The 14,707-nt window shown below is 51.0% G+C and overlaps 1 protein-coding gene across 2 annotated transcripts in view; it reads right to left on the bottom strand.

Annotated features, from left to right (window-relative positions):
- Positions 1 to 7,922: 7,922 nt before the first annotated feature.
- Iqgap1 (IQ motif containing GTPase activating protein 1) overlaps positions 7,923 to 14,707 on the bottom strand; it is a 74,666-nt gene continuing 67,881 nt past the window's right edge. For both annotated transcript variants that reach the window (XM_070043316.1, XM_070043317.1), the window contains exons 36-38: positions 13,927 to 14,049; positions 11,403 to 11,511; positions 7,923 to 9,397 (exon numbers count right to left, since the gene is read on the bottom strand). In XM_070043316.1, the coding sequence (XP_069899417.1) occupies positions 9,284 to 9,397; positions 11,403 to 11,511; positions 13,927 to 14,049 (346 nt within the window). In that variant the 3' untranslated portion in view covers positions 7,923 to 9,283. The remainder of the gene's footprint in view (positions 9,398 to 11,402; positions 11,512 to 13,926; positions 14,050 to 14,707) is intronic.

Consider the following 14,707-nt stretch of genomic DNA (forward strand, 5'->3'; position numbering starts at 1 on the left):
GGGCTGAGGAGCCGCCGCGGCCCCGGCGGGAGCGCGCCGGAGGCCCCGCCCCGCGCAGGCCACGCCCGCGTGCGTGGCCACGCCCGACTCCTAGAAGCCCCGCCCCCGGCCCGGCGCCGCCTAGCCGGGCCTCCAGCAGGGCGGCCTCGTCTCAGCCCGGCCTGGCCCCCGGCGCCCAGCCTTGCTTGGGTCCTGAGCCCTGCCTCCAACCAGACAGCCTCCTCCAGGCCCGACCCTGGCCCAGCCTCCAGCCGCTCTGAGCCCTGGCTGGGCAGGAAGACCTCCATCCCCGGGCTGGATCTCTAGTCCTAAGCCTGGCCTCCAAGCCCGAGGCCAGCCTCCAGCTGCTGGCCTCTCTCTGATCCCTGCTGGGCTTCCAAGGCCCCAGCCTTGAGTTCAGCCACCAACTAGGCCCACACTGGCAGACAAATCTGAGAGAGTCTTACCCAGCAAAATGCTGGAAGAAGAGGTGTGGCTCAAGTGGTGGAGCACCAAACAGGAGCACTGGTGAGGCCTTGAGTTCAAGCCGCCGCTCGGGCAGAAAGGAAGGAAGGGAGGGAGGGAAAGAGGAAGGGTGGGAAAGAGGGAGGGTAAGCCCTTGTAGAGTAGGTGCTGGCTGTTGGGGAGGGCTCACCTTGCTCACCGCCCCCCTCCCGCCATGGTTTCAGGGGAGGGGGAGGAGGTCAGGTGTCTCTGGTGGTAAAACACGATGAAATAAGGAAACTGAGGCCTGGTGAAGGCACCGAGAAATGGAGAAACGCCATCTTTGCTTCCAAAAGAGACCACATCCTGAGGGTGCCCTTCTCCCCAGGGATTAACAAACGGAACACTGGAGCATTCTTATCTGGACACTCAAAAGATAGCATTGGCTGTGGCCAGAGCAAAGACCAAGAACCCAGATTTGCATAACTTTACCATGGAAATACCCCAACTGCCCAAGCCTCAGTGCCTCTCCCTACGAGAGCACCCATTCTCTGTAGAGTAGGCCCTGCCCTCCGTGTCTGCTTGCCTGCTTGGTTACTAACTCAATAAACCTCTGCCAAGTTTTCTTTCCTTCCTTCCTTCCTTCCTTCCTTCCTTCCTTCCTTCCTTCCTTCCTTCCTTCCTTTTATTTATTTATTTTGCCAGTCCTGGGGCTTGAACTCAGGGCCTGGGCGCTGTCCCTGAGCTGCTTTTACTCAAGGCTAGCACTCCACCAACTTGAGCCACAGCTTCACTTCTAGCTTTTTCTGTATATGTGGTACTGAGGAATCGAACCCAGGGCTTCATGCATGCTAGAGAAGCACTCCAACACTAAGCCACCTTCCCAGCCCCTCCGCTAAGTTTTCTTACTATCATGACTTGTCCAGAAATTCTTATTCTGTGACCAGAGTCAAGGATGCTAAGCGAAGAGTTCTTGGTTAAAGGGGAGCTTCCCTAAACCTCATCTCGGTCCCTGGCAGTGGGACCAGAGGTTTGGCTCTGCTCAGCTCAGGGCCCTGTGAGATTCTCTGCTCCTGGCTTCTGAGTGCAATTACCTCATCACAGTGCAGTTTATGCTGGTTTACCCTTGGTAGATCAATATTATATGTAAATACTTAAATGTAAGTCCTGTAGAGTTCCATTTTGGTGCATCTCAGATTTCTCTCAATTCGTCACCAGTGGCTTCCTCAACCATCAGGGGGGGGGCTGCGAGATGCCAGCCCTCAGGGGAAGCCCCCTTGCTTCAGCAGCAGCGCTTTGCTTCCTTCCTTCCGCTCCCCGCGCCAGGTCGCTCCCCGCGCTGGGTCTGCCCGGCCTCCGCCCGGCATCTCCTGCCTTCTGACCTGCGCATCTGGTGTCCCAGGTGAGTGGCTTCCGGGGTGGGGGTTAGGGGGGTGTCTGGGAGAGAATCCCTGAGACTTTCACTCCTCAGGAGGGGCTGCACTGGGCGGTGACATTCCCTCTCCCTCTCCCTCCCTCTCCTTCCCTCCCTCTCCCCCTCCCTCTCCCTCCTTCCCCCCTTCCCCCTCTCTCCTCCCTCTCTCCCTCCCTCCCTCTCCCTCCTTCCCCCCTTCCCCCTCTCTCCTCCCTCTCTCCCTCTCTCCCTCTCTTCCTCCCTCTCTCTCTCTGTGTCTGTCTCTCTCTCTGTGTCTCTGTCTCCCTCTCTCTCTGTCTCTGTCTGTCTCTGTCTCTGTCTGTCTCTCTGTCTGTCTCTGTGTCTCTGTCTCTGTGTCTCTCTCTGTCTCTGTCTCTGTCTCTGTCTCTGTGTCTCTGTCTCTGTGTCTCTGTCTCTGTGTCTCTGTCTCTCTCTCTCTGTCTCTCTCTGTCTCTGTCTCTGTCTCTCTCTGTCTCTGTCTCTCTCTCTCTCTCTCTCTCTCTCTCTCTCTCTCTCTCTCTCTCTCTCTCTCTCTCTCTCTCTCTCTCTCTCTCTCTCTCGGAGCTGGCAGTGTGAGTGCCACCTGCGCTTTGTCACCCGGAGCCTTCACATTCTGTACCTTGGCTTCACAGGTCGCTGGTGCTTGCTTTTGTTTTCTGCCATTCTTGGACGGCTTGCTGTTTGCTGTTCTGCTAGGTCACGCCTGGTGTGGGTCTTTTGTTTTGTTATTGTTCGTGGGGCCGTGGGGGCGTGTGGACGGACCAGAAACTCCAGCCACAGTGCTGTAGGCTTTTGGTTTTTCATCCTCATAGACTTTCCTCCAACTTCTGGTGATCCCGACTCTCCTTCAAGTTCTAATGAAGACAGACATTAAATATCTGTGGGGTTTGTGTTTCTAGAAAGAAAATGTGTTTTCTGTCTGTCTTTGCTTGGGGCAGTACTGGGCATTGAACTCAGGACTCAGGCTGGGCAGATGCTCTACCTTTAAGCCCGTCCCCAGCCCTCTTGGCTTTAGGTTATGCTGTAGATAGGGTCTCATGCATGTCCTTGGGCTGACATCCTCCTCTTCCATCAGTGGGACCACGGGTGTCCTCTGCCACCGCTGGCTTCTTGGCTGAGATGAGGGTCCTTCCTTCCTTCCTTCCTTCCTTCCTCCCTCCCTACACCCTCTCTCCCTCCTCCCCCTCTCTCCCTCCCTCCCTTCTTCCTTCCTTCCTTCCTTCCTCCCTTTCTTCCCTTCCTTCCTTCCTTTCCTTCTTTCTTTCTTTTCTATCTTCCTTGCCAGTTCTGGGGCTTGAACTCAAGGCCTGGGCTCTGTCCCTGAACCTCTCTGTGCTAGTACTATACCACTTGAGCCACAAGCCACTTCCAGCTTTTTCTGTATATGTGATACTAAGGAATTGAACCCAGGGCTTCATGCATGCTAGGCAAGCAGTCTACCACTGAGCCACCTTCCCAGCTTTGAGGGTCTTACTGTCTGCCCAGGCTGACCTTGAATTGTAGTCCTTCCGATCTCTCCCTCCTGAGTAGCTAGCATGAAAGACCTTCTGAAAACACAACTCTTTATATTTATTCTGTGCCAGAGACTGCTGGTTGTCTCCAATACCCATTCTCCCTTCCTTCCTTATTAGTGGGAATCCTGGGGTGGGGCCAGCTACAACTACTGTTTTCCATGATCCTTGCTCCCAACCAGATGTAAACCAAGTCACCCGGCGGTGGAGCATGGCCTTCGACCTCTCCTCTCCTCCACACCTGGAATGTGGATGTGGCAACTGCCCCCGTGTTACTGTCTTAGGCGGCTGGGTGGAAAGTATGTGTGCGCATGGGAGCTTGGCGGCCTGGCCGGGAAGCGCAGCGTTCTGTGACTGCGGCCTCACGTTTGGCCAAGAGATAAGCATCATCGTGGGTGGAAAACCCGGTTATTACTTTGGCCTTTGTTACAGGAACTGAACAAGACCTGCTGCACTTAAATAGAAAAACTCTTATAAGCCTATTGAGATACAGCTAGCCATTGTTGACTTAGGGGATACAGGTACCTTAGGGGATACAGCAGCACCTACCTGGGTCTCCATGCGGCCGCGCCCTCTCCCTCCCCAGAGCACTTTCCGGGAGGCTCCTGAGGTGGCTGTGTGGACTTGCTTCCTGGGAGCAGCACTGTGGCTGGCAGAGTGCTTGGGCAAGGTCCCGCTGAGCTGGGCTCTTCCCATTGAACTCGGGGCCCCACACTGGCTAAGCAGCTGGGCTACCACGTTGGCCGTTTCCCCAGTCCTTGGCCATGCCAGTTATTCCAGCCTGGACTGCGCAGCCCCCTATTTGTGCTGCCCAGATGAGCCAGTCTCAAGCTTCACAGTCAGCAGCTCAGCGGCTCTGCCCGCGTTATTCTTTATTATAAAGGGAAAAAATGAAAGCTTTTTCCTTTTTCTTTCTTTCTTTTTTTTTGGGTCTGGTCGTGGGGCCTGAACTCTGGGCCTGCGCGCTGTCCCTCAGCTCTTCAGCTCAAGGCTAGCACTCTACCACTTGAGCCAAAGCACCACTTCTGGCTTTTTTCTTTTTGCTTATGTGGTGCTGAGGAATCGAACCCAGGGCCTCATGCATGCAAGACATGGGCCACTGGGCCACCTTCCCAGCCCCATCTTTTTGATGATTGTGGGGCTTGAACTCAGGGCCCGGGCACTGTCCTTGAGCTCTTTTGCTCAAGACTAAAGCTCTACCACTTTAAGCCACAGCTCCATTTCCTGTTTTCTGGTGGTTCATTGGAGATAAGAGTCTCACAGCCTTGCCAGGCTGGTGGCTCATGTCTAATCCTAGCTATTCAGGAGGCTGAGATCTGAGGATCGCAGTTCAAAGCCAGCCTGGGCAGGAAAGACCGTGAGACTCCTATCTCCAATAAATTACTAGAAAACCGGAAGTGGTGCTGTAGCTCAAGTGGTAGAGCGCTTGTCTTGAGCTGAAGAGCTGAGGGACAGCGCTAAGGCCCAGAGTTCAAGCCCTACAACCACCACCACCAACAAAAAAAGTCTCACAGGCTTTCCTGCCCAGGCTGGCTTTGAACCTCGATCCTCAGCTCTCAGTCTCCTGAGTGCATGGCAGCTAGGATCACACGGCGGGTGAACCATGGCACCCAGCCAGCAGTGTCTTCATCAGAAAAACTTAAAGCCAAGAGCTGGTGCCAGAGGCTCCCATATGTGACTGTGGCTATTCAGGAAGCTGAGATCTGAGAATCTGCCAACCTAGGCAGACAAATCCAAGACTTATCTCCAGTCAACTAGCAAAATGCCAGAAGTAGGGATGTGGCTCAAGCAGTAGAGTACCAGGCCCTGAATTCAAACTCCAGTACTGGCATAAAAGAACAAGAGGGGCTGGGAATGTGGCTTACCGGTAGTGTTTGCCTAGCATGCATGAAGCCCTGGAAGTGGTGCTCTGGCTCACATGGTAGAGTGCTCTCCTTGAGCACAGAGAGGCTCAGAGACAGCACCCAGGCCCTGAATTCAAGCCAAGACTGGCAAAAAGAATTTAAACAACAACAACAAAGAACAAGAAGGAAAGTTCTAACTAAGGGTAGGTTCAACCAACTTCCTGGGGAAGGCACCGCACAGGCAGTCTTACCAATTCTAGGGCTGCCAGGCCCCCGGGGAAGGGCCGCCCTTGGGCAGGGTGTCCCAGGGCTGCTGCTGAGTGGAGACCTCCACGCACCGTGTTGACATGTGGGCATGCTCAGTTCCAGGGTTCTTTCCCAGAACCAGTAAATAACTACTTCTTAAATATCGTGAGACCTTGCCCACCTCTTTCTATCCTAACCCAATTCAGGCCACCGAATCTCTCCCTAATTGAGCCCCTAATTGGTGCACTAGTGTGGCGGCCTGCGCCCCGCAGGAGACAGGAGCCACACTCAAACCCAGTAATTTGCAGAGAAGTTAATTAAGCGAGGGGGTGATGCAGCAGCCTTGGTTCCCGCAGGCCTCGTTAGCGTGCTCAGCCTGGGGACAGGGCAGCCTTGGAGGCAGCCACTCCACAGGGCCCCGCAGAGCAAACCCTCACCTGGCCCAGGCTTGGGGGGTGCCGCCCATTGGCCAAACCCAACCAGAAGCTGCTGGGCATGGCTCATGCGTTGTCTGTGCCCCAGACCATTCGGGGCACAGAGGAGGGGCAGGGCTCTCCCGTCCCTAAAGCCCTCAGACCCCTTCTTGTTCTTTGCCTTATTTGTGCCAGCTCAGGGCAGCAGCTCCTCCCAACGCCACACTCACTCCGAGAGCCGGTGACTCCAGCCGCTACACAGCAACACGTTTCCCTGAGCAGCACAGATGGCGGTGCGAGAGTTCCATGTAAAGTACTTTACTCCGAACTCTTTTTCCACTGAGAAAGCTTGCAATGATACCTGACTGCCAGGATTCCCCCCTCCCCAGTGCTCCTCCTGCTCCCAGACTGTGTTTTCTAAACTCCGTTTCCCAACAATGGAACCAGGGATCCTGGCAGAAATGGACAATCCCAAGTCTGGGTGACAAATATGACAGCGAACATCTTACACTGGACAATAAGGAAACAGATGCCGCTGGTCGCTCACACCTATAAGTCCTACTTAGGAAAACATCAACAGCAGGATGGCAGTCACAGGCCAGCCTGAGTATGAACATGAGACTCCATCCCAAGGGAGGTAAGCTGGGTACAGCACGCATGCCTGCAATCCCAGCAAACAGGAAGGCTGATGTAGGCGAACAGACGCAGCCCTGGTAGGAAGTGAAACCTCTCCTAAAAACCACCAAGGAAACAGGAGGCTACGAGAAGGGATAAGGTTGGAAGGACTCAGTCACCACGTAGATTTAATAGCCCAAGAGAGGACATCTGAACATAAAACATTATGTAAACTTTTGTGTGCATGTACATACACACAGTAGATGAAAACCTATCACCTAGGAGTTCATGATTTTTTGCGGGGGAGGGTCCTGAACTTGAACTCAGGGCCTGGGTACTTTCCTTGAGTGTTTTTTGCTCAAGGCTAGCACTCTGCCACTTGAGCCACAGTGCCATTTTCAGCTTTTGGTGGTTAATTTCTGGTCTCACACTTTCTGCCTGGGCTGCCTTTTTTTTTTTGTCGGCCGTGGAGCTTGAACTCTGGGCCTGGGCTCTGTCCCTCAGCTCTTCAGCTCAAGGTGAGCGCTCTACCACTTGAGCCACAGCGCTATTTCCGGTTTTCTAGTGATTTATTGGGATAAGAGTCTCATCGACTTTCTTGCCCAGGCTGGCTTTGAACCGTGATCCTCAGATCTCAGCTTCCAGAGTAGTTAGGATTACAGGCGTGAGGCACTGGTGCCTGGCTTTGGGCTGGTTTTGAAGCACAATCCTCAGATCTGTTTCCTGAGTAGCTAGGACTACAGGTGTGAGCCACTGGCACTCTATTTGTGGTTTTTAATGATCAAATCTCACTCGCGTTAATGTCTAATAAGAACTGCTAACAGTAAGAACTGCTAACAGTGAAACAGAGAATGGGAACAAATGACCTTTTATTCAAAGTAACCGTCAAACGTGCAGTCAGATGCTGGGGAGGAAGGAAATTCACTTAAATGTCATGATGGCCAAGGAGAAGGTCAGGGGAGAGGGGACAGAAGCCACAGCTAATGAATAAGAGGAAGCTCACGCGCGCGCGGCTGTCCCGGTCCAGCATGGAGGCTTTGGAGAGTCAGGAGGCTTAGTGTGCAAACACTTGGATTCTGCAGGAGTGTTCTGCCTGAGGCTGTATTCCGAGACCTACAATCCTTCCAAGTCACGGAAGCAGCCCATGGCGAGGCAGTTGGAAAGGGTGTTTTTAGAAAACGCTTTCTGTGTCTCAGATTTGAGGCCGCGCATCTTTCTTTCTCTTCCTGAGTCAGGATCTTGCTCTGTAGCCTCTGGCTCACCTTTTACAGCCCTCCTGCCTCTGCCTCCTGAGATCCAGGACTACAGGTGTGTGGCACCAGACCCAGCTAAATGTGAGACAAAGTGAAAGCAAGGTGGTGGCCACTCCTCCCCACGGGCTATGCCCACAACCAGACGTCCGCCATGACCAACAACTCTCCAAGACTTACCTTTGGAATAGGGACACAGCACATGATTTGTGATGAATTTAAGTTTATTGGCCTCAAATATACATCAGTAAAAATTTCAATGTTTTAGAAGAGAACACTGAACCAAAACATCAGAAAAACTGGAGGCTCAGTAGCATAATTTTCTTTTCTTTTTTCTTTTTTTGTCGGTCATGGGGCCTGAACTCCGGGTCTGGGCGCTGTCCCTCAGCCATTCAGCTCAAGGCTAGCGCTCTACCACTTGAGCCACGGCACCACTTCCGGCTTTTTCTGCTTATGTGGTGCTGAGGAATCGAACCCAGGGCCTCATGCATCAAAGCAAGCATTCTACCTCTGAGCCACCTTCCCACCCCCTAATTTTCTTGGATGTACAGGTTTAAAAAAATGTGGCTTTTTATCCAAGAACAAAAGCTTCTAAATCCAATATTTAGAAATGATTTTGCTTAACAAACAAGGATTCATAAAATAAAAGGCACAACTGTGGGCAGCCAGACGGAAGTAGGAAGAAGTTTTGATTTTTTTCTGGGTTGACTGAGCTTCTTCAAGGATTCTCTCTGCAATCCTGAAGGTAAAAATCCTAGAATTCAGATATACAGATAAACCATTTAAAAAATAATCCTTTTTCTCAGTATTTGAAAGGCTTTTAAAGCATTATTTAAATCTTGAGATACCTATCACTCACATTTTAAGAAATAAGTCTATGCTTTAATAAGGCACTTTTGACAAAAGGTTTGAAACAATTCCGTTCTATTTCTGGACAGCTCCTTGCTGTGGGGAGGGGGCTGTCTGGGAGCTCACCCCCGTGCACCCCCTTCTACTAGTGAGGGCATCAGGCCAAGAGCCCCACGCACGGCTGGCAGTGAAGCGAGAACCAGTATTTCTTCTCTGAACAGAGTGGTGACGCTGTGCACGAGCTTCTGCCCCCAGAAGAAACAGAGGAAAAAGAATGGGAGAAAAATGAGAGCCTCATGCTGCAATGACACCAGTACCTGCTGATAGCGATGGTTTGTTTCCTTGTGTTTTGGTGGGTGTTATTGGTACTGATCGTGCCCACCTGTGAATAATGAGGATTTCCACGTTATTGCTAAGTCAAAGACACAGAGCTCACAGTGCAGTGATGGAGAGGTAGCGCGCGCGCTCTCTCTCTCTCTCTGCCCACAGTGATGGAGGAAGACAAGGAAGTAGAAGGCGACTACGCCTGTAACAGTTCACTAGAAGAGGGTGACTGGTCCTGTGTGGATGAAAGGAGTTACAAGCGGGGCACGGGGAGCCTATCAGATTGGGGCACCCTGGTGGGCTAGGTCTTTGCTTCCTAGGAGTAGAGGCATCCCAGAAAGGCAGCGGCGAAGTTCTCTTTCCTTCATGCTCCTGGGCCGGCGGCAAATGGCCATTACTTCCCGTAGAACTTCTTGTTGAGAAGGAAGATGAGAAGGTTGACGTTCACTTTAGCTTTATCAAACAACTTCATGACCGCCACACCTTCGTACTGCAGCTGCAGCAGGTCCTGCGCAGAAACGACAGCACTGTTACTGTCCGGCTTGGGGAGGAAGGAAGGGAGCGGTGCAGCGGGGGAGCAGCACCTCTTGCACCCCAGGGAAGCGAGGCGGGCGGAGGAGCCCAACACAGGGAGGAGCCAACACAGGGCGCGCTGCCCGCTGGCGGGGTGGGACCTGCCGGTTAACTTGGCATCGGGGGACTCATTTTGTTTGTATTCAAACACATCAAAGATGGAAGCAAAAGCAAGTATGTTCAGTTAGAACACACTTAGGGTTCACACCCATAATGACGGAGGTTGGGAAGATGGCTGCCTGAGGTCAGCACGGGCACACGTGCAGGGCTCTTTCTCCACCAGAAGTGGGCAGGGCACAGGGCACCTCAGCTAGAGAGTGCTCAGAATAACGGAGTTTTAGACGCCTAACACAGTCGGATTCCAGTCCAGGTACATGCAACGAAAGAGACCCCCACCTTAAAAATAATCACAGCAAAATAAGTGTGGGTGTGATTCAAATGTAGAGTGTGTACGCAACAAACATGAAACTGAGTTCAAATACCCGACCAGCCCAACGGTACACAACCCACTCCCACATTTTGTCTTTTTGTTCTTTTTTGGTACTGGGGATCGAACCCAGGACACAGCCCCTGCGAGACAAGCGCTTTGCCACTGAGCCTGCATCCCAGCCCTCACCCCACGTTTGTTCCTACAAATACCCACATAAATGACAGGAGCAATGGTGATGGTCCCAATTTTGGCTAGCACCCGTGGAAAAGCAAGCAACATTGCCATTCCTGACCTCGCAGACCAATGCTGGCCGTGCAGCTCCGCTCCCTTCCCTACTACATGGCTTACAGCTTCTCACCGAGGTGCTCTAGGGGCCAGACCCCGGGAGACACACACTCTACCACTGGGCTGCGCACAGCCTACTAAATTCTACTCCATGTGACAAAGCTTTACTACGTTGAAGGTAAAGGAAAAGGAAGGACTAAATGTTTACCAGATGCCTACTGTGGGCTTCGGATTGAGTTTTGTCTGCCTGCCTGCCTGCCTGCCTTCTTTCTTTTTTTTTGTTGGTCGTGGGGCCTGAACTCTGGGCCTGGGTGCTGTCCCTCAGCTCTTTAGCTCAAGGTTAGTGTGCTCTACCACTTGAGCCATGGTGGCACTTCTGGCTTTTTCTGCTTGTATGGTACTGAGGAATCGAATCCAGGGCCTTGTGCATGTGAGGCAAGCACTCTACCACTGAGCCACCTTCCCAGCCCGAGTCGTTTCTTTCTAAGAGTCCAGAACACCTCCAGCTTCACAGATGAGCTCCCAAGGCTGGGTGTAAAGCGGGAGGCCTGACCACAGAGCCTGCGCTGTGTGCAGTGGGTGCCAAGGGGAGCCGGACCCCTGGAGATGGAGCCTGTGGCTCGGCTGGAGGTGGCGTGGTGACACACCTGCTGGCCTGGCCACAAGAGGTGCGAGGAAGGCAGGGCGCCCAATGAAAGGAGCCGCATGTACAAAGCCAAGTGCTTGCTTCCAGAAAGACACCGGTCTGACAGGGTGTGTGTAGGGGTCAGGTCCCAGCTGTGGGAGAATGTGGCCTCCATCCTGGTGCAGCAAAAATCTCATCAGGCCTAGAAAGTGGTTCAGAATCAAAGCCACCTGGATGTCACTTATGAATCCTCTCAACGTGCTGACATTCTTTAATGTTTAAAACTTAGATATTTAAAAATGAAAACTAAGGCTGATTATGCTACAAAAAAAAAAAAATCACTGCAAAGTTCTTTTTCAAGTGGAGTTCCATTTACGAAGATACAATTTACACACATGCTGTTGCAAACACTGCTAACCACGGAAGTACCTATGTCAAATAGAAATGAGAAGGAAAGAGATTTGAAGCCACTGAGCCTTGACAGCTTCCAGTGGTCAAGTCCAGTCCAAGGCACTGGCTGGGCTGGGCGGGACGGCTGTCCCCTGGGGCTGTGAGCCCGGGATTCCCCCCCACAGCTTTGCTCTACTCATGCAAACCCACCTGATAATGCAACATAAACGTCTCCATCTGCACGCCCATGAATTTGGCTTTCACCTCAAAGTCTCCAACTTCTTCGGTTGGACTGATTTCAAAGATAACATTTTTAAACCTGTTGAAACATAACGAGATTTCTTCTCATGGAACAGGTCTAGTAGGAATCAGGTCTTAAGGGGGACTGGGGCAGGTGAAGCAGGTACCCCCTGTCCCCACGCACATGCCACTGGGGAATGGCACACATTGTGGCCCTGGCCTTTCTCCTGCGCTGATGAACGGTCACGATAAAGGGAAATGGAGGCTGGGCACTGATGGCTCACGCCTGTCATCCTAGCTACTCAGGAGGTTGAGATCTGAGGATCATGGTTCAAAGCCAGCCGGGCAAGAAAGTCCATGAGATATCATCTCCAATTAACCACCAAAAAAGCCAGACATAGAGCTATTATAGCCTAAGTGCTAGAGTGCCAGCTTTAAGCAAAAAAAAAAAGAAAAAAAAATGCTCAGGCCAAGTTCAAGTTCCATGACTGATGGAAAAAATAAGAAGGGAAATGGAGGAAAGTGGCTGGGAGGAGAGAGAAGGGACTGTGCTCTGCGCTTGCTCATTTGTGGACTGGGAGGGTGAAAAGGAAAACCAGGAGGGCCTGGGAAAGAGAGCAAGAGGAGGAGGCTTCCTGCACAGGGGTGCCATGCGGCTGAGTGTCCTGGCACAGAGTCCTGGCAGCTGCCGCCGCCGCCACAGTCCTAAGGTGTTACGTGCTGGGAAATCTCACAGTACTAGCAACAAAGTGGGAGTGTGCTGTGCCCCAGATGAACAAAGTACACCCCAAGATGGCTTATTATGAACCGCTGAGAACCAAGGCTGTGCAGGAGGTTGCTGAGAAATGAAAGCTCACAAAACTCATGCACTCAAGTGTGCATGTTACTGAAATGAGACCAATTCCTAAGTCACTTCCTACAGACAGCTTTATGTAGTAATTGATTTTAATGGATTTGGTTGCTTATCTGGTTTTTAGGCTCACAGCAGCAAATTAGAAAAGGAGCAAAAAGAGCTGAGCACTTGAATAACAGAGGAAAATAATGATAAAAAAGAAATAGACCACACAATGGCTGAGAGCTGTAATCCTGGCTACTCAGGAGGTAGAGGTGGGAGGCTCATATAGTCCAAATTTGGCCTACGCAAAAACTAGTGACCTTACCTGAAAAAATAACTAACACAAAAAAGGCTAGTAGTGGGGCTGGGAAGGTGGCTCAGTGGTAGAGCACTTGCCTTGCATGCCTGAGGCCCTGGGTTCGATTCCTCAGCACCACATAAGCAAAAAAGAAAAAAGCCGGAGGTGGCGCTGTGGCTCAAGTGGTAGAGCGCTAGCCTAGAGCTGAAGAGCTGTGGGACAGCGCCCAGGCCCAGAGTTCAAGCCCCACAACTGACAAAAAAAAAAAAAAAAAAAGGCTAGTAGTGTAACTCAAGTATAGAGTACCTGCCTAGCAAGCAGAGGCCTTGAATTTAAACCCCATGGCCAAGAAAAAAAAAAAAATCAGAAAGAAGTAATAACTACTATGAAACAGATCAGAACAAATGTACCAAGTGCTCAACTAAAGAAACTTGTAACAGCAAAGTCTAGAAACAGAGACTAAGCTCCCCAGTTGAAAAACTGACCAGAGAAAATATAGCTAAGCCATATTTAAAGCAGAAATATAAAATTAAAAAAACCCCCAAAACCAAAAAACACCAAACCCACTACAATGCTTTTCAACAAGAAACCTAAGAGATGCAAACTTTGAGAAGATACTTTAACATCATAAACGACTCAATGGTTGTGAGGGAGCGCAGACACTTTTGGACAGACGGCAGATGTCTTGGTAGCAGTGGACACAGACCTTCACAGCCACTGTGGACACAGGAAGGCAGCTCCAGGCCGGGGCTTTAGGCTTCACCATGTTCTCTAAGTCCAGTGACCAGCACGCATTTAGAATCAGAAAAAATGTAAGTTTCTTCTTAAACAGAAACAAGAAGAGACCCATGGGCACCTGGAAGCCACAGCTAGCTGCAGGAAGGTCCAGCCAGTGCGTGCTGAGGCTGCTGGACCAACGACCTGCAGGAAGGCAGGTCAGATGAGTGTGCATACGTGACACAAGCTGCTCTTCCCAGAGAGAAAAAAAGTAAGGCCTGGCACTAGTTACATATGGCATCATGTAACTATCTTGTACTGTTACCTACTCTGGGGTGAGACCGAAGAAACAGAAGGAATGATTTCCTGCTCTTAAGAGGAAAAATTAAGATGAGGTAACACACAAATGGGAGTGAAAAACAGGCATGAACATGGGCACAGACTAAGAAAAAAAATCTGCTCTCTGCTTTGACAGATAAATTAACTCTGCGTAAAGCTTAAATCTGTACAGGAAAATTTATAAATAATCTATAGTATATCTAAAATAGCCAGGAAAGAGAAATAGAGACAAGAAGAAAAAAAGATGTGATGAATGCAAACTTCAAACCAGCTTGACAAATAAAGCAAGCAAGGTCGGAACTCACTGGTTGACTTGCAGGTCCTCAATCTCCAGGAGAACTCCCTTTTCATGCAGTCTGGCCGCTGTGTATTTCAGTGAGATCTTCTTGCTTTTCTTGCCTTTCATTTCTCTAGGCTTTTTGGAGACCCTGTTTATAACACAAAAATAAATAAATAAAATCCAATACTGAGCCGGGCGCCGGTGGCTCATGCCTGTAATCCTAGCTACTCAGGAGGCTGAGATCTGAGGATCGCGGTTCAAAGCCAGCCCAGGCAGGAAAGACCGTGAGACTCCTATCTCCAATAAACCACTAGAAAACCGGAAGTGACACTGTAGCTCAAGTGGTAGAGCGCTCGCCTTGAGCTGAAGGGCTGAGGGATAGCGCCCAGGCCCAGAGTTCAAGCCCCATGACCAACAAAAAAAAAATTCAATACTGTGTAATATTCCCTAAAATATGTTGAAGCACCTAGAGGCCTGTGACCAGTAATCTTCTACTCTCATGAGTTTCTCAGGCCAAGAAGATACATGTTGGTACAAGGGAAGTTTAGAAACAGGTGTTCTTGATCCCGCCCACCCAGCCCATGCACTTTCTGTAAGTGACTATATGCTATGGATCCATCTTTGAAAACCAAGGACATGAGGTCAGGAGGATCACCCTAAACGTTAGTAGTGTAGCATCTCCAGAGCAGCAAACCAATGTGACAAAGCAGGGCTTCTGCTCTGAGGACTTGGCCCGGCACCTGCTAGTGCTTCACTCTATTGTTGGAGAGGAGGGCCTCTGCCATCAGGGAGAAAACAGTACTAAG

The sequence above is a fragment of the Dipodomys merriami genome, unplaced genomic scaffold (assembly GCF_024711535.1).
Source record: "Dipodomys merriami isolate MVZ:Mamm:240054 unplaced genomic scaffold, mDipMer1.0.p SCAF_33, whole genome shotgun sequence".
NCBI classification, from domain to species: domain Eukaryota; kingdom Metazoa; phylum Chordata; class Mammalia; order Rodentia; family Heteromyidae; genus Dipodomys; species Dipodomys merriami.